The sequence below is a fragment of the Balearica regulorum genome, chromosome 3 (genome assembly GCF_011004875.1).
Source record: "Balearica regulorum gibbericeps isolate bBalReg1 chromosome 3, bBalReg1.pri, whole genome shotgun sequence".
NCBI lineage: Eukaryota > Metazoa > Chordata > Aves > Gruiformes > Gruidae > Balearica > Balearica regulorum.
Window position 1 is genome coordinate 4,713,536 of NC_046186.1, and position 19,583 is coordinate 4,733,118.

General features: G+C 41.9%; 1 protein-coding gene across 7 annotated transcripts in view; it reads left to right on the forward strand.

Annotated features, from left to right (window-relative positions):
• The window catches only part of PKHD1 (PKHD1 ciliary IPT domain containing fibrocystin/polyductin), a 272,265-nt gene extending 256,991 nt beyond the window's left edge, over positions 1–15,274 (forward strand). For all 7 annotated transcript variants that reach the window (XM_075750415.1, XM_075750420.1, XM_075750422.1 and 4 more), the window contains 4 exons: positions 2,850–2,957; positions 6,748–6,903; positions 8,108–8,242; positions 14,260–15,274. In XM_075750415.1, the coding sequence (XP_075606530.1) occupies positions 2,850–2,957; positions 6,748–6,903; positions 8,108–8,242; positions 14,260–14,609 (749 nt within the window). In that variant the 3' untranslated portion in view covers positions 14,610–15,274. The remainder of the gene's footprint in view (positions 1–2,849; positions 2,958–6,747; positions 6,904–8,107; positions 8,243–14,259) is intronic.
• Positions 15,275–19,583: the final 4,309 nt, after the last annotated feature.

Below are 19,583 nucleotides of genomic sequence, written 5' to 3' on the forward strand. Positions count from 1 at the left end.
TAAAGCCATTTGCATGTCAGCTTTGACATGAAAAGTTCAAATTTGGAGAATATGTGGCACCTATGCTGTAGATCAGAACTTGTCACGCTTTCAGTCCGTGTTTCTGTTAATTAGAAATTCTTCCTACCTCATCATAGTTCCAGGTTTAAAGATTAGAAAAAGCCTTTGGTCTTTTCTGTTGTTTTTCATGCCTTTTCAGGGTGGTACACCTCATAGGTTTAGGAACATGTGTCTAGATGAACCACAGATTATTGGATCAGCTACTGGATAACAGTGGGAGAAAGGAAGGGAGGAAAGGAGAAAGAGAGGAGGGCAGGAAGGAAGGAAGTATTTGAGGAAAGGAAAAAAAAGAGAAGACGAAAAAAGAAAGAGAAGAAAGAAAGAGTAAAAAAGAAAGAGAGGGAGAAGGAAAAAAGCAAAGAAAAAAGAAAGAAAAGTCACTGAAGAGAAATGCACTTCACATTCTTTAAAAGATACATGCATCAAATTAATAGTCAATAAACTCCAGCAAAGAAAGAACTGCATAGTGCAGATGTTCTGCATGTAATAGTTTGCTGCAGTTTTTCCTTTGACAAACGTCCTTATTGCACTCGTCTTTTGAAGCATACGAAAGCAGCATTTAATCGAAATGGGCCCCGTCTAGCACACTGAGGCTGCTTCATCTGACAGCAGCCAAACTGCCTCATGGAAAGTAGTTTAGCTCCAAATTAGCTTGCTTCTACGTTAAATACCAGCTTGCCTGAGAGATCTTTGTGAAGACTCTCATATATATCTGTAATATTCTGAGCTTTGAAGCATATGTGCCCAAAAGCTGAGATAATCTCTGTTGAGAAGCAGAGTACAGTACTCCAGGCTTCATCATAGACTAGAAATGGCAATTATAAAGTATTTGAACGCAGCTGACAAGACCTTCTATAAAAGCAATGTTACAGTGAGTATCAGAGCCAAGAAAAGTCTTGGTAGTCTGGGCAGATACTGTCATAAGGAGGATCATACGTGTAGTAGATAAATAGATGAGCCAGGATCAGGCTGGAGTAATTAGACAAATCTAGATTCCCACATCTCCACCGAGTCTATTCACAGTATAAATTACTGATTATTTATACTTCACAGCTAGTCCTGGAGACTCGCAATGAAATGAGGGGTTTGGTGTGCTAGATGCTGTACAAAACCAGAAAAATATATAGTTAGTCAAAACTAACTGGATATTAGTACATTAAATAGTAAGGGATCACAGAGAGGGGAAACTTTTTCATTTCTGTTGCTAAATCATTAAAATGTGGCATGCTTTTACCCAGGACCTTGCCTCAGGCAATTTCTGGCCATGGTTCAGAACTCAACACAGCAAAGAAGTAATCTCGGTAGGCAGCTTGCATTGCAGCTTCTCTTTTAGGAGGCTGTAAGGCTTAGACAGTTGGGGCAGGGCATGCCAGTTCTTCAGTGCCAAAGAACAGATCCTGGCTCCGTTTAGTTTGTAGGCATGAAAAATGGGATAAAACCAGAGAGAAATTGTCCTGCAGTCTGGCCTACCATCAAAAGCCTTGTCTTCACCTGCTGAACCTCCTATGCATTTGTGATTGCAAGATGTCTCACAAAGACGTTTGCTATGACACCACTTTGTCCAGTATCATGGACACAGGAATGGTAAAGAATAAATGTCCTGCTCACATTCAGACTTTATGTACCTTCACCTGTGCTGCTTAATGGCAATAAAATGTTAAACCACCTGCTTCATAAAGCAAATAGTTATTACGTGTTGTCTTTGAGCAGGCGAAAGTCTGTGTTTGTGATCACTGGAGCAAGTCCAGCGTCCTAAGGAAGTTCTGACTTCTCACCCCCACCTGAACCAACATTTTGAAATTTGTCAGTCTTTAGGATTTTACCCCTCTCACTCCAAGAGCCTGAATGAAGCCCAGACCTGGTCAGCACTGCTCAAAGGCCAGGACTTGGCTGGTGCTCAAAGATACACACAATAAAATGGAGATCCAGTTGCAAAGTAAATGATAAATTTTAAAAAGAGCCTACAAAAATAACAACCACTGCAAGTGTAAATGTTGGGTCAGAATGCATTCCCTGATAGCTAAGAACACAAGGTAAAGCGATGGAGAAACAAGCTCTCCTGGGTTTCATTTTAACGCTCCCCATGGAGCTTTCCCCTGCGAGGTTTCTAGCTGAAAGTGTCTCCTGTATGATGACAAGGCAGTCACCACAGACATTTTTCATGGCCAAATCCCTTTTAAAGCATCTGACAGGATTGGAGAAAAGCTCAAAATGATTTAACAGTAGGACAGGAGGGAATATGCCCAAATGATAAGGTGAAACACCTACAAATCAGAATAGGGTTAAGAGTCAGCTCTTTTCCCTTAGCTGCAGTGGGATAGTCTCAAAGAGAGAGACAGAAAATACTCAGTCTCTCACTAATACTCTTCTAACTTTGGTGATGTGCTTAGTCATACTAGACATTAGTTAATTCAGAAAGATGAGTATCTGGAACTCTCTAGTGCATCTGTATAGTTCCTATTACCTTTGCTTGATCCACTTAATATCTGTATTCATGTTACACCCCCACGACAAGGATATGTACAGTAAATACTATTTCAAAATGAGCTCAAAGAACCAAGATTCAGAAGCTAAAGTCCTCCAATCCATCTCAATTTTGGTGTCCAAGTACCTCTGAAGACCTGACCCAGTGTGAAATTTCTGGGGTCAGACAAAATGTTTACGATTAGGAAGGGCACTGAATTTAGGCCTCCCAAAGTCCCCTTAAAGTCACAAGGACCCTCTGAGGGGCTTAGGTGGTACTGGTCTGGACACTGTTCATTGAAATGTAATTTTTTATTACTCTGCAGGGCTCACCCAAGTGCAGGTCATAGATGGATGTGCAAGCTTTTCCAATCTGGCTGTCTCCAGCTCAGGTACAAACTGGAAACTTGGGTTCACGGTCACATCACCTCCAGGTAAGCTCCATTTTCTGCATGGTTTTTGGTTTGGTAGCTGAACTCAAAACCCTACAGGTGGTCTGAATTTATAAAAAGGGCGTTAAGCTCTGTTTGAATGAGTGGAGCAATGCCAAACTTCTAAATAGCCGGACTTCTGTTACATGTCCAAGTTGGCATTATCCAGGGAGCAAGAGAGCAGGATGATTCCTGTGCTATTCATGCAAGATCCCCAAAATCAATGTGAGTTAGTACAGAGAAGTATTACTGGGGAAAGGTGCCTCTTTCTCCCTGGATTCCCTAGTTATGTTTCCCATGTAGGAATCAGGTACTTGCGGTCAGCTAAGCTGCCAGAGCAAACCCTTTCCTATAAAGCGAGTCCTCTCATTCCCTCTTTTTTTCCTGTTTGTATTCAGAAATTTTCCATCTCTGCTCCCAGTTATTTTCATAGTGCCTTTCACCAACCATTTGTCTGCACCTGGTCATCTTTATGGGTGCAACAGACTATGCACATTCAGAGCATGCCTCCAGGACTGGGCTCTGCTAGGAGTATGGTGACAATTTACAGAGATGACGTTGGGACCTCCAAGATCATGCAGCTTGCATGAGCAACCCAGTAATGGTGAAGAGGCAGGTGTGCTTATGCCTCCTTTGAAATACCAGCTGAGAGGGACATTGGTACCTTGGGGGTAAGGCACCACGTGAACTCTGGCTTGTAAAAAGCCTCAGGACATCTGCACAAGAGAAGCACCTGTACAACTGTTTGGGGGCCTGAATTTATCTACAAATCAGGCTCTGAAGGTATATAGGCGTCAGAGTGCTGGTTTCTTGTCTCAGAATGACTGCTGAGGAAAGTCAATGGAGAAGCAGGAACATGCTGTCTGGCATCCAGTCCAGAGACATATTAAGATATAGGTGTTTTAAGACCATGTTTGAAGTCTCTGTTCTGGTGTTGTGTACATACATGCATACATATATGGCTATATATGTATGGATATATATCTAGATAGAGATAATGTCCATATATATATATGTATGCACACATATGTATATAAACTGAGATCCATCAGGTGGAATGAAGCCTAGGAAGGACAGATAGAAATATTTGCAGGAGAGGTAAGACACTGTGTGTGCCATGCATAAAGCCCTGACAAGTGCTCCTTTGAAGTACTGAACATAATTTTGTTTACACGTGTTCAGAGATGATCTCGAAATGCAGTAGATGCAGACTGAGCATTTTTAATGAGAAAACTCCAAGATAGCATGGCTTGTTTCAGCTAGAAAAACCAGAGAGAACCAATACATCAGATAGGTGAAGTGGTGAAGTGGAAGTGGCTAATGAAAAAAATTGAGATAAAAAATATTTAGACTGTGACTATGTTTCTGACCAGCCTATCTTAATAGATAGGAATAGTGAGAGCAGGAGATCAAATCACTTTTGAATGGAGGTTGATACATTTATGGATGATATTGTATAACACAGTATGCACAATAGCATGGGATAGGATTTATAACCCAAGAAATGCCTTCCTATTCTGGGATTAAATGAAGGTCTAGTTTGTTAGTTTTTTTTTAATGAGAAAACTTTGCTCCTCCTAGTCACAATTGCCTAATCAACATCAAATGCTGCCCATGGCTTTGCAAAGGGAGAATTGGGAAGCGGGGAGTACTTGGAGGTGGGCCTTTAGAGGGGGGACATATGTCTATTTTGAAGGTGTATGCTGCTGAACACCCACAGGTCCCATGGCCGCCACTTCAGTGAGAGATGGAAAGTCAGCACCTCACAGGATCTGACTCTTTAGTGGGAAGCACAGCTTAATGAAATGTGTTTAGAAAGCTACTTCAGGGGAGTCAAAAAATCTTCTTTCCTCCGAACAAAGGTCAAATGCAGATCCCTTTTATGAAACATTTAGCCAGTCAGATTGTTGAAAAGAGATGTTTACAGCTAGCAATGTGGACAGATGATGCATCTGCGTAGGTATCACCTGTGTAAATCAGAGTATTGTACACTTTTAATATGCACTGCAAAAGCACCCCCCCCCCCCCCCCCCCCCCCTTTGCTTCTTCATAATTGGGAACCATGCTGGAGACAGAATAAAGTCTTTTCTACTGCCAGACTCTTACTGAAGATATTTGCTTATTGTTTGAGATAAACAAGCAAACATTAAACAATCAAACAGTAGATGTTTGGGATACATTTTCAGGACCAGGTTTCTGTGTGTACCGTGGCATAGTTTGCAATTTGGAGATAGATCAGAAGATGCATCTGATGTTGGATGCAATAATCTCAAGTGCCTTAGTGGTAGTTCCTGGGGAGAGTAGACTATTCATAGCACTGCTGCATAGACTTGCTCCTTTTTTTACAGTAATATTCACTTAACTGATATGGATCCCAATGGACTTGATCTGTCCACGTTCCATTTAAACCAATAGCAGTCTACTGACAAACTATTAGTGTGAAGCACCTTTAAACACCTGTCCGTGTAGAGTCCTTTATATCTGTGAGATTACTTCTCTCTCCTCAACTGAAGTTCATATGTGTTTGCACCTGCAGGCAGATTTTTCCCAATTGGAACATGCTTCCCACATTGTTCTGATGAAGCTCTGCTTTGTTCAAGTGGACAATATTGACACAAATCTAATTAGTTTCAGATAAAAGTACTTACAGCTACTTACCCTAGTCTCCAAGCCTCCACATAACAATGTTTCTGATTTTTTTTTTTAATGAATTGATGAAAAAAGGCTTTCAGATTTTTATTAAAAGTGGAACTCAAACAAGTAAAAGAAATATCTATCTGTCAAAATGATTAGAATTGTGGGGGTAGGCATGATAATGAGACAGGTAGTAAGACAGTTAATGAGTTGATGCACTAATCCACATCCTTTAAATTGGTCTATAGAGAGTACCAGGGCCAGTTTTGTTAAATTCCTGTCCTTCCCAAGCACATCTCCATTCAAAATATGTTTTGGAAGTGGCCCAGGGAACCAAAACCTCTCTATGATTAAGATTTTTAAGATGGCAGTATTAAGAATCTTCCAGTCCTTGAAGCTCAGATGCGGAGACCCAATGAACTCTTGACCACAGAAATTATAAGTAGTGGCTGGCTTGATTCTGACTTCATTTACAGAAAACTTTTGGATCTCTGAGTGAAGAGCATTACCCAAAGCTTGTGTGTGTCAAGAGACTATATATTTACCATGCTAACAGCAAGGACACTGAGGGGTTTTTTTGGTTACGATACTCATTATCAACATGGTGAAAAATATTAGCAAGTTCATTGGGAGTTTTCTGCATCATGGACTTAAGGTTAATGATAATGAATGCTTCTAGATTCCCCATAACTTACATTGATATGAATCAGGTATAGCCTGTAAAAATCTCATATGACTTAGCACTTTTCTTGTTGCAACCAGTTTGTCTGTCTTGCTAGGCAGAATGTGCACGTTTTCTGTTTAGGTCTGATCTGTTTGGCCTCAGAAATAGATACTTTTCTGGGTTTGGTAGTCAACTGGACAAATTAATGGAAGAAATATTAAGGATTGTTGAATATAAAGAGACTGCCTCTGCTTCAGGAAGCACCGAAAGCTTGAAACATACATTGGAGGAGTATTGTTACATATTTGGTTTGTCCTGGTGCTCAGTCCTAAATAAAACTGTTGGCTAATGTTGGGTGTGGAGATAGACTCATGGGCTGTTCCTGCATACATTTTTAACAACAGCATCACTGTTGAAAGGCTATAACTTGGTGTTTTAACTGTGAAAACCGTGTCCTTACTTTTGTAATAAACTCTGACTGCTTTAAATTCTCAGGGGCTAAATTTACTGTGCTGTCTCAGCCATTTACCATCTCCCCTATCCCCATGGGAGTGAAGGCCAGCATGATCCTTGTTGTTATACTGAGTTCAGCAGCATCTGCATTCATCTTCAGTCTTGCATTCTGCTGGTTCAAGAAGAGCAAAAGCAACAGTAAGTTGGAAATGCCCACTAAAATTTATACTTGCAGACTCCCTGTTTTATTTAACAAATCTCCAGAGTGGCCACAACAACAGGATTCAGACAATGTCACTCAGAGAAAGCTCTGAGAAGTTCAATAATTAGCAGTATAGTTTATGGTTGCAGGGTTATGCAGTTTTGTGCCTAACACAGATGCCTGAATCCTGGCTGGAAAAAGATTTAACTATATGTGAAATATGATGAAAATCCAATTTCTATAGCGCAGACAGGGAATTGAGAAACAAAGGAAATATTTACTGTGATTTCAATGATCCGTTCGGCCACTGCATTGTCCTGATGAAGGGTGACATAGCAATATGTCGCTGTGGTGAGGTTATGCAAAGCCTTGGTGCTGACCAAGGACCAGACACAGCTGCAACGTGAATGCCACAGAGACAGCGGCACAGCCACGCTCATATCCCATATCACACTGTCAGCATCGTACGAGTCAAAGCGGTAATGGAAGGGCTACAGCTTCTCTGGAGTTCTCCCCCAAGCAAATCCACACCTCTACTGATTTACCTTAAGGTTGCTTTCTTTTTAGCATTGACCTTAAACAAATATAGCTACCTCAGGGAGGCTTTCCCACTGCAGAAGGCGTAAAGTTATTTGTGTGAGAGAAGAACTGAAGATAAAAGGACATGACTGTAACTGTTGGTGGCTTGATTGCCAGCCAGCCACCATAAACTTCTGGATATGTTAAAAGTTACCAATAACTTGGCCTTTCAGATGTGCAAATTGAAGTTGGGACCTAGCCAAATGTACAGATAACCCATAGTGGAGGACTAAATGCACATCCCAGTTAATAAGACATCTCCCATTAGTTTCAAGACCTTCTCACTAGCTTCTCCAAAATTTTGCTTTCAAGTAACTGCAAATCCAAGCTAAAGGGTCTTTCTCCTAAACTGTACCATGAGCACTAGCTGCAATAAGGTCTGAATTACTAGTGTTACTGAACATAGTGTTAACATAAGGAAAGGTTTTACTGAATAGGGTGGGATCCCTAATGGCAAAACACAAGATGGTGTGAACAGAAAACAACTCTCTCTGCTTTTGGGCAGAAAGAACACTTCTAGATTATCTGCTAATTCACCAGCAATATAGTGTTGCTTGAATTGATAATTGCTCCTGAGCTGAGGATGGATTGAGCGTGATGCGACCGTATATTTCATTACAGAAACAAGGACTGAACGAGCTGATGTACCAAAGACCAGTACCAAGGCACCCCGTAAACAAGCACAGCCTCATGCAGCTCACATCCAGCCTTGCTACAATCAAGGAGAAAATAAAAGTGGTGTGCCTGTAGCAGGAGGTGAGGCTGCAGTTTGACAATATTTCAAAGTTATAAATAGTTGGACATCAAAAGTCGAATTAGGTCTCTTAAACTGTAGGTTTGTATAGGATCAATGGCACAGTTCTTCTCAGAAGGTCTATCACTCTATTACCTCCTCCTCCTTCTCCTTTCTGGTGTTTTTCTATTTGTCATTTTGTCTTCTTTGATATATATTATGCGAAATTCTAGCTCCACTGAAGGCAGCAGCACAATCCCCCCTTGCACTCAATGAGTCCATGATTTCACCTAGTGTTTTTGGAGTAGGGCAGGGACCAACAGTGTCCCCAGCAGGTCTGGAGCAACAAAGCTTCTCCCTACCCAGGTCTCCAAGTGCTGCAGCAATAACTGCACAGTTCTCAAAATACTCTGGAAAAGTTTGCAGGCTGTGGAGTACTGCAGCAAGGTATGCTGGAGATAGGAAAAAATACTCAGGGTTCATTTGCACGGTCTCCGTTACCTCCACCACTCACTGGACCATCATGCCATGCTTTCTGAGCAGTGAGTCCAAGCCAGCACCCCAAAGCAGCTCCATTCCCACCTCCACACCCTATATATCCCTCTTTACTCCCTAGAGTCCCTGCCACAAACACCTCTCTTCCGCACACCTCCATGAGACTTGTCTTTTCATCATCTGCTGATCAAACATGACTTCTTCTGAGGTCATGGAAAAGCAGACAGCCTCAGGGGCATGCGGCTGGCAGTGTAAAGCGCTGGCTTCCCTCTCTGCAAGTGCGAAATGTTCTTGTAGTAAGTTGTGTTTTTTTTTTTTCTCACCTGCCAACAGCGCAAATCTCAGGGCATTCGGATAACCCTGCTGAACCACCCATTTACTCTGTTTTGGGAATTTCTTCTTCCCGAAGTCTGTGCATTACATAAGAGGCAGGAAGAGGTGAGCTAGAGTTTTATCTCCTTTTAATTAACATCTATCACAAAAGCAGAGGGAGAGAGAAAAGGAGAGAGGAAATTCTGCAGTTTATGTGTTTTGATATTTGCTGTACTCCTCCAAAACACAGCGTTCAGCTGTGTGCCTTAGGATACATATCTGCTATAAATTCATTTTTTATCTAATTTGTCTGAGATCTAAGCTTTCTGTGGAGGTCTGAGATCAAAGGATCTGATTCTGTCTGATGTCGGCTCTGACACATAATGCGTGCTGACTTAGTTCTGTCTATAAACTCGCAGTGGGAGGCTGCCATTCTCCCTTGGCACCTTTACATAGTGAACTTTCATTTTGGCTGGGGAGGCTGACAGGTATAGCGTTGATTGGAGCCATCGTGTAAATAATTCATGGAAAGATTTTTTTGTCAGAAAAAGCCAATCCAGCCACTTAAAGTCTTTTAGGAATAGTTGCAAGACAAAAAGAGTCCCCGATATGTTCAAATCTAAACAAGGATAACAATATCTTAAGTGAATTTAATACATATGACTTGGAAATGTCTAATGTTTGATTTCCCCTTATTTAAAGTGCTGTTGGTTTTGGAGAAAGAGAGAGAGAGGAAATCAAAGCTGCAGTCTTTTTGTTTAGTTTCTGCTTTATAACCGTTCACCCCATAAGAAATCCCACCTTTCTAATACGATTAAGTGTTTGGAGCCTTTATTATTAATCACCACAGTAAGTCTTGCAAGGCAGAGTTTTTCTCTGTAGGTGCTTATACAGTGCAAAGTCCAGTGGAAGTAAGGGTTGTTGTCCCAGAACAAGTAGCTGAAGATGGCGATGAGGAAGAAAGCTGTATGCGTAGATACACAGTACTACAGGGGAGAAGGGATTAAGATATTACCTTGTCTGACCTTGGTGTAACAAAAAAATCTCCTCAGCTTCACATAATTATCTGTCTCTTGAATCAAATAACTTTTGATTGATTAATGCATGGTTAACAGAACAGCACCTGGAGGTGGAGGAACTTACTGGGTTTTTTTGCAGTTGATTCTGGTGGTTCATCACCTTCACCATTGAAAAGTTGTGTCCTATAACAACTTACATTTCCTAGCTTCAGTTTCCAGTCCTGTCAGGTATTATACCTTATTGAACCTTATCTTGGGCTCCTTGGCCACCACTGCCCAGAAATCACTGTTTTATTCCTGAAGAGGTTCTCCCACTCTGCAGATATGTTCTACATCACTTGCTCCTAGGTTGCTCAGATCAACTCCTCCTTCTTACCAGTTTTGCATTTTTCCCTCTACTTATAAAATTTCATCAGAATCAATTTAATTTTAATTCCAAACACTGGTGGAAAGACTGAATATCATCCATTTCAGTGGTAGTGTCTGGTACTGCCACATATCCCCACCTCTGAGAATTATTTCCCATATATAATTACTGCCTGAGCTCTGTCTGTTAGCTGGTACTTAATCCAGTTAATCATGTGCTTTATTGATATTGAATAGTTTGTATTTAATTTTTTAAAAAATCAGGATATTTTAGATTATTATGTCATGTAAATCTCAAGGCAGTATATCATCCTTGAAACTGTTCATATCCAGAAAACTTTTAGCCTCCTACATTAATTAAAACTCATTTGAAAAGACCTATTTTCACAGTTGAAAACGGAACCTTTGAAGATGAAGAGAGCATCAACACATATCAAAAAATAACATGAAGCTTTGCTATAGGAGATCATGACCTGAACATCTTCTTTATAGAATAGAATCATAGAATCATTTAGGTTGGAAAAGACCCTTAAGATCATGAGTCCAAACGTCAGCCTAGCACTGCCAAGTCCACCACTAAACCATGTCCCTAAGTGCCACATCTACGCATCTTGCAGATACCTCCAGGGATGGTGACTCTCCAGACAGGCTGTTCCAGTGATTGATAACCTTTTCAGTAAGAAATTTTTCCTAACAGCCAATCTAAACCTCCCCTGGCACAACTTGAGGCCATTTCCTCTTGTCCTATCACTTGTTACTTGGGAGAAGAGACCAACACCCACCTGGCTACAACCTCCTTTCAGGTAGCTGTAGAGAGTGATCAGGTCTCCCTTCAGCCTCCTCTTCTCCAGCCTAAACAACCCCAGTTCCCTCAGCCCCTCCTCATCAGACTTATTCTCTAGACGGTTCACCACTTCGTTGTCCTTCTCTGGACACAATCCAGCACCTCAATGTCCTTCCTGTAGTGAGGGGCCCAAAACTGAACACAGAACTCGAGGTGTGGCCTCACCAGTGCTGAGTACAGGAGGACGATCACTGCCCTGGTCCTGCTGGCCACACTATTTCTGATATGAGCCAGGATGCTGTTGGCCTTCTTGGCCACCTGGGCACACTGCTGGATCATGTTCAGCTGGCTGTCAAACAGCACCCCCAGGTCCTTTTCCTCCAGGCAGCTTTCCAGCCACTCTTTGCCAAGCCTGTAGCGTTGCCTGGGGCTGTTGTGACCCAAGTGCAGGACCCGGCACTTGGCCTTGTTGAACCTCATACAGTTGGCCTCAGCCCTTCAATCCAGCCTGTCCAGATCCCTCCGTAGAGCCTTCCTACCCTCCAGCAGATCAACATCCCCGCCCAACTTGTTGTTACCTGCAAACTTACTGAAGGTGTACTCAATCCCCTCATTCAGATCATTGATAAAGATATTAAAGAGAACTGGCCCCAGTACTGAGCCTGGGGGAACACCACTTGTGACCAGATGCCAGCTGGATATAACTCCTTTCACCACAACTCTTTGGGCCTCGCTGCCCAGCCAGCTTTTTACTCAGCAAAACATACACCTGTCCAAGCCATGAGCAGTCAGTTTCTCCAGGAGAATGCTGTGGGAAACAGTGTCAAAGGCTTTACTAAAGTCTAGGTAGACAACATCCACAGCCTTTCCCTCATCCAGGTCATCTTGTCACAGAAAGAGATCAGGTTAGTCAAGCAGGACCTGCCTTTCATGAACCTATTCTGACTGGGCCTGATCACCTGGCTGTCCTGTACATGCTGTGTGATGGCACTCAAGATGATCTGCTCCATAACCTCCCCAGCACCGAGGTCAGACTGACAGGCCTGTAGTTCCCCAGATTCTCCTTCTGGCCCTTCTTGCAGATGGGCATCACATTTGCTAACTTCCAGTCACCTGAGACCTCCCTGGTTAGCCAGGACTGATTAGAAATGATAGAAAGTGGCTTGGTGAGCACTTCCACCAGCTCCCTCACTACCCTTGGGTGGATCCCATCTGGCCCCATAGACTTGTGTGTGTCTAAGTGGTGTAGCAGGTGGCTAACCATTTCTCCTTGGATTATGGGGGCTTTACTCTGCTCCCTGTCCCTGTCTTCCAGCTCGGGGGGCTGAGTACCTGAAGAACAACTGATCTTAATGCTAAAGACTGAGGCAAAGGTGGCATTAAGTACCTCAGCCTGTTCCTGATCCTTTGTCACTATGTTTCCCCCGCATCCAAAAAAGGATGGAGATTGTCCTTAGCCCTTCTTTTGTTGTTAATGTATTTATAGAAACATTTTTTATTAATGCCAGTAGCCAGGTTAAGTTCTAGCTGGGCTTTGGCCCTTCTAATTTCCCCCTTTTATTTATGTGTATAAAGAAGAAAATTGAACCTAGTGATGTGTGTAATTTGTGCTTTAAAACAGCCAACTATTTAATGTTAAAGCAATCTTAAGAAGGAAAACTGTTACACACAGAAATGTATGACTACTGAAAATTTACTGACATCTTTCCAGTGAATTTCCAAGAGCTACTATCCTGAAATTGAAAGCTGTGAATGCACAAGTTGAAAAAAAGCATCACTTCTTAACAGGAAAAGTGAATATAAAGATGAAGAGATAGGAAAATTGTAGAAAATGAATGAAGATAGGGGAAAATTAGTCCAGCAAATAGAGTTCCAATTAACAATTTGTAGAAAGGGTGAAAAGAATCATAGAATCATAGAATCATAAAATCATAGAATCATAGAATCATAGAATCATAGAATCATAGAATGGTTTGGGTTGGAAGGGACCTCAAATATCATCTAGTTCCAACCCCCCTGCCATGAATTAGAATGAATCTGAGCAGGTCTGAGAAACAATGGGGTTGAATGTCACAGGCTGCTAAGGGTTAAACTTCAAGGAGAAACCTGAAAAATAAGGAGTGATAACAACATATTTTCTGAGGTCCTTTCTGGAAGGACAATATATACTGGTGAATGGACTACAAAAGCTGATGGTGTCCACTATCACATATGTGGACTACAACTAATTCTGGATTTGGAACAAGTGTAAAAGGTTTGGGTCTGGGGTGATTTCATTTTATTATCAGTGGGGAAGGGAGAGGATTGCAAGAATTTTACAAATGTTTTTAGCATCCAAATGAAGCAGGCTGCCAATCTTACACTGAAGTGAAAGCACACCCTGTCAACCCAGAAGCCATCTGCTGTAACACTACAAGTGATTCTGCCTCTGTGGTTGATAACCATTTGGTTTATTAAGATGTAAACATTTTTCATTTCCACATGAAAAATGTATAGTATATATTTTGCTTTTTCTGCGTTTCTTCCAACATAATTTTTTAAACAGCATTGCAGGTTACAAGCTCTGCCTTGAGTAGGATTCAAATCTTGGAAGTAAAAAGGTCTGCCTTATATTACAGCCTGATTCATACAGGGTTGATGTATTTTATAGCTATGTAGTATTAAAAAGATTATCAGTCTTAACAATGCATAGCTTATTAACCAGCTGTATTCTATATACTTTTTTCATAAAGCATTTGTCAAAATATTTGAAACCCATTGGAGGATGTTCTAGGAGTTTTTAGTGTATCAAAATAGCAGTTTGGGTTGATACATATTAAGGTAAAGATAAAGTTGATATACATTGATAAGGTTAATATATATTAAGGTTAACAGCTTAAGGTTATTCAATTTTAACAACTTTTTTCTGTCAAACTAAAATTTGTGGCCAGTTAAAATTACTTCCTCAACAATAACTGCTTTTTCATTAATGTCTTTAACACACAGTAAAGGCATAGAAGGGTGAGGAAGATGAAGGTAGGGACTTACATTTATTGTAAAGCACAAACGAGTCTTGCTTTCACAGATATGGAAGGAACTGGAGCAGTGGGCCATGCCACAGGACAACTGGAGGGGCTGAACCTGCAGCTCTGTGAAGCCAAGTCAGTGAGAAAGATGAGCACTGTCCGGTGTAAGACAGGTAACAGAGACACCTTTTCTTCAGCTAGGAACAGTGACAGTCACCAACAGCTACATGGAGGAACAACTCCTGGTGACTCTTTGGAACTTCAGCAGCCAACTGTCCCCAGGTGCTCCAGCCAGAAAGATGTCTCCCAGCCTTCAGCTGGTTACAAGGAAAGACAGAAATCCAAAAGGATGCCCAAACCTCAGAATGATGTTGGAGAGCATGTTGCTGTGGTAGCAGCAGAGGTATAAGAGGAGTTATGATGTGAGGTGGTGGACCACTGACAAAGCAAGCTTTGCCTGGCTTGCAGTCAATGGGAAGCTGAGTCTTGTCTCTGTGGTCAGAGAAAAACATACACGTATTAGCACGTGGAACCAGACTCGCACACTGCACATGTACAAATGAAGCTGTTACCTGTCTCTGCAGCCAATTGGGATACTCTGGCCATGTCTATGATGGTGACTTTTCTTAGCTTCCAAAACAGGATGGGTGCATCCAAACTGCCTGTTGAGAATACTCCTTTGGACACCTCTAAAACTCTCTCCAAGAGTTGTTTGGGGGAGTGCTAGCTTGCTACCTTGGTCAGCTTCGAGATTACATTCAAAAGCATTCAGACATTAGCCTAAAAATTCAACAGTGCAGATTATTGGATTTCTGACACCTTAGTATACTAGCACAGGTGTAGTCTTAGTGTCTAGAGCACTGCTGCTTGGTATGCATGCATATATACACATATATAGGAATTTTGCTATTTCTTACATTCAAGGAACCTCAGTATGTGCATAAATCTTTTCCTTTTTTCTGAGGAAAAACAAACGTGTATTCAACTTCCATTTCATTGTGCCTTGAGTAAGTGCTTCCATTCCTCCTCAGTTAAATCTCTAGTGTTGTTGTTTTGGTTTTGTTTTTTTTGTTTTGTTTTGTTTTGTTTTAATTAAAGTATTTTACTGAGTTAAATCTTCACTATGTCATTGTTTTCTAACACCTTTAAATCACTGGCTTGTTATGAACACTACTCTTTATGAATGATAATAATAATGTTGGTGTTCTTCGGTTGCTCAGAGAATTCCTCTGTGCTTTGCTTTACTGAGCTGAAAGATGAGGGACTTTATTATGCCCTCTCTGTACCATAAAATTCTTGGTTGCAACGTGGCCTGGTGGCACAAGGTAAAATTTATACTCCTCTGCAGAAAAAATACTTAAGCAGGAAGATAAGGTTTCTACCTAGATCCGCAGTGGAAAAGAAGGTAAGAAAACTTGATTTGGAAAAAAAAAAATAAAAAAAAAATCCCCCAAACCAAAACACAACCACAAACCCATTCACTTCAAGCTGAATGACCTAAGGTGCAAATGCTGGTCAGCGAGCTACCCAGTTGTCTAGGCACAAAAATATATTCACCAGCATTGGCCCCTGGACTATATTGTGTTTATAAGCATTATTTTCTGGTGAAATCAGTCTGATTCCATGGTGAGCCAGGCTTCTGGCTGACTGCACAGGAGCTTTTCTGGCTTAAGACATTTCAGGATAAGGGACTTATATTATTAAGTGCAATATATCAGCTTTTCTGACCCCTTCCATATTATGGAAAAACAATGTCTTACAGTGTTTTCTGCAGAGGTCAAAATATTCTTTTATGTGAATCAACATGGTAGATCCCTAATCTTCACGATTCAGGGTCTGCATAGGAAGATATACATTGCAGAGACATCCAGGTTTGGTGAAATTATTTGGAGACCTTTACTTTCCTCCACAGCTGATATACCCAGTTTTAGATGCTTTCACATGGTAAAAGATCCTTTCCTCTCTGCAGAAATACTATTTCTCCATCCCCTGAAATCCACTCCCCTTAAGTAGTTCGATGCCTAGTAAGTGACACTATCACAGCCAGTGTGAAAGGAAATATTACATAATTACAAATGTCAGAATGCATGCAAATATTATGCAAATAATATTGAATGTAAATGATATGCAAAATTTATACGACGTAGCCTTATTTGGGGGAAAAAAATCAGACATACTGGAAACAGTTAAGGGCTTTAATTAATCCTTTGATTCATAATCCTTGCATTTATCCATACTTTGTTTACAGAATAAATAATGTCTTACATGTCTAGACCTCTAACGGAATAAGCAGGGCTAAAAAATCTTTGCAACATTCTTGATCTTGATTTCCCACAGTGCTATGGATTAACTGAGTGGTGGAGCATGGGAAAGAATTGAGGAGAAAGTGAAATAAAACATGATGAAAAATTAGTACAAATATTAAGTGAATCCTGAATAAGTAAGAAATTTAGAGGATCTTGTGTTCTGTATCAGAAAAAAAATCACTGTAGTGATCAGAGAGAAAGAAGATGTAACTGAGACTTAGTGATTGAAGAACATGGTTAAACATGAGGTGATATCTTTTCTAAAAATAATTGGGTTTAGATCAACTGCAACAACACTTGGATGAAATGGGATCCTACTGCTTCATGGCTGGTGGAGATCCAGATTTATTCTGAAAACTTTTCCATCTAGACAGGCAAAGGAAAAACCAGCATCCTCTGCTTACAGAGAACGTATGGTTAGATGAACAGACATACCCATGCTGCTCCAGGATGTCCTAGGCAAGGCAAAGAAAGAGAACACGTCTCACGTCCCAAGCCAAAAGCTTAATTTTACAATGGTTCAAATACCAACTTGGCCTGTGGGGCATCTGCATGTTATTAGGCTTGTCATCAATACTTTTGGCGATCCTGCTTATATTTGGTTTGCATGGCAACGTTTTGGTATCAGGTGGGCTACAGGGGTGGCTTCTGCAAGAAGCTGCTGGAAGCTTCCCCCATGTCTGATAGAACCCACACCATCCGGCTCCAAGACGGACCCACCGCTGGCCAAGGCCAAGCCCATCAGCAACAGTGGTAGTGCCTGTGGGATAACAGAGTTAAGAAGGGAAAAAACCCCAGCTGCAATTGCAGCCAGATAAAGGAGTGAGAGGATGTGAGAAGAACAACTCTGCAGACACCAAGGTCAGTGAAGAAGGAGGGGCAGGAGGTGCTCCAGGTGCTGGAGCAGAGATTTTCCTGCAGCCCGTGGAGAAGACCATGGTGAAGCAGGCTGTCCCCCTGCAGCCCATGGAGGGAGGATGAGGGGGTGTAGCGATTCCACCTGCAGCCCGTGGAGGACCCCACGCCGGAGCAGGTGGAGACACCTGAAGGAAGCTGTGACCCCGTGGGAAGCCCACGCTGGAGCAAGCTCCTGGCAGGACCTGTGGATCCGTGGAGAGAGGAGCCCACGCCAGAGCAGGTTTGCTGGCAGGACTTGTGACCCCGTGGGGGACCCACGCTGGAGCAGTCTGCTCCTGAAGGTCTGCACCCCATGGGAGGGACCCACGCTGGAGCAGTTGGTGAAGAACTGCAGCCCGTGGGAGGGACTCATGCTGGAGAAGTTGGTGGGGGACTGGCTGCTGTGGGAGGGACCCCAGGCTGGAGCAGGGGCAGAGTGTGAGGAGTCCTCCCCCTGCAGAGGAAGGAGCGGCAGAGACAACATGTGATGAACTGACCGTAACCCCCATTCCCCGTCCCCCTGTGCTGCTGTGGGGGGAGGAGGGAGGGAAATTGAGAGTGAAGTTGAACCTGGGAAGAAGGGAGGAGTGGGGGGAAGGTGTTTTAAGATTTAGTTTTTATTTCTCATTACCCTGCTCTGATTTGATTGGTAGTAAATCAAACTCATTTCCTCAAGTTGAGTCTGTTTTGCCCATGACAGTAATTGGTGAGTGATCTCTCCCTGTCCTTATCTTGACCAACGAGACTTTTGTTGTATTTTTTCTACCCTGTCTAGTTGAGGAGGGGGAGTGATAAAGCGGCTTTGGTGGGCACCTGGCATCCAGCCAGGCTCAACCCACCACACTGATCAAGACCTTTAGTTTTTGTATTCTTGAGTTCTCCTTAATATGTGTGCTATAATCAGGACAACAGTGGTTTCCACCTTCACACGGTTGTTTCATGGGTAAATTTGTGTGTTGTAATACTCCTTGATAGGAAGACATTATACATTTCATAAATGAGGGTGAGGGAAGAGCAGAGTAGAGATGGAGTAGAAGGAGCCAGAGGAAGAATCCATAGTGTGACATGGGTTTCCCATGAGGGGTGGGGTGTCTTGATAGGCTTGAGGTTATTAAAGACTTCTGGCCCAGCTGCAGGGACTTCAGCTGAAAAGAGTTCACTGTTTTATACTGTCATAGCCCAGCTTCTGGGAGGACACATAAAAAGACAGCAGCAGGATTTCAGCCCAGCTTTTCAAAGAAGCTCATAGGCATGTCGTGGCAAGGACTCATGCTCTAGCACAGCCCACACCCAGGACAGCTCTGCGAGGGACACTGAGCCCTTTCAGCAAATCTGCTTGGGCTTAGCAAAAAATTAACACTGAACACCAAGGAAGTCTTCAAAATGCAGGCAAAACCAACATAAAAAGTCTCTGCATCTGTCTGTGTGGATCCATCCTCTGACTCAGAGTCTTTCTTGGCAGTCATGTTAAAGGCCAGTGAAATTTGACAAGTTTGGCTCCTCTGCAGTCAATGGCAAAAATTTCATTAAGTTTGCTGGGTTTGGGGTTTCCAACTGCTAACCTTTTTTGTAGTCCCATCTCCAATAGTGCTTGAGTTCCTTTATTGATATAAATAAGAGCGTAGCAGAAAGGATGCCTTATTTTTAACCAAGCTCTCCAGGCTTGTCTGAATTCCTAGACAATGTGTGGTCAAAATTATTCTTCTTCCCTTTTTTTCCCCCATTTTGTGGAAGTGGTATTTTTTCCTCTTATGTCTGAAGTAGAGGAGTGCATTACAGACAAATTTGCCTAGGGCTTTGGGCCAGAGTTGATGAGACTTCACGAAGATACAGGAACAGACACATGGATAGAAAAAAAGAAAGCCTGTGAAAAATTAAAATGACAAGCCTGGTTAGGGAGCAGAGATAACTGGTGATGTAGTAAAATTAATTACAGTCTGGGTTGAAGGAATTGTGTGCCTAAGACAAAATTAAAAAAAAAAAAAAAAAAAAAAAAGAAAAACCAAATAACAGCAATGAGATTATAAACCCTTTCATCATCTCTATATGGTATAACTCCCAATCCCTATTTATTACGACATTTATTATGGCATTTATTTCTATAGGATGAGAGGTATAAATGGCAAATGAAGGAGGCAAGTGTCCAGTCCGAAGGCTTTTGTCTGAACTTCTGATTCTGC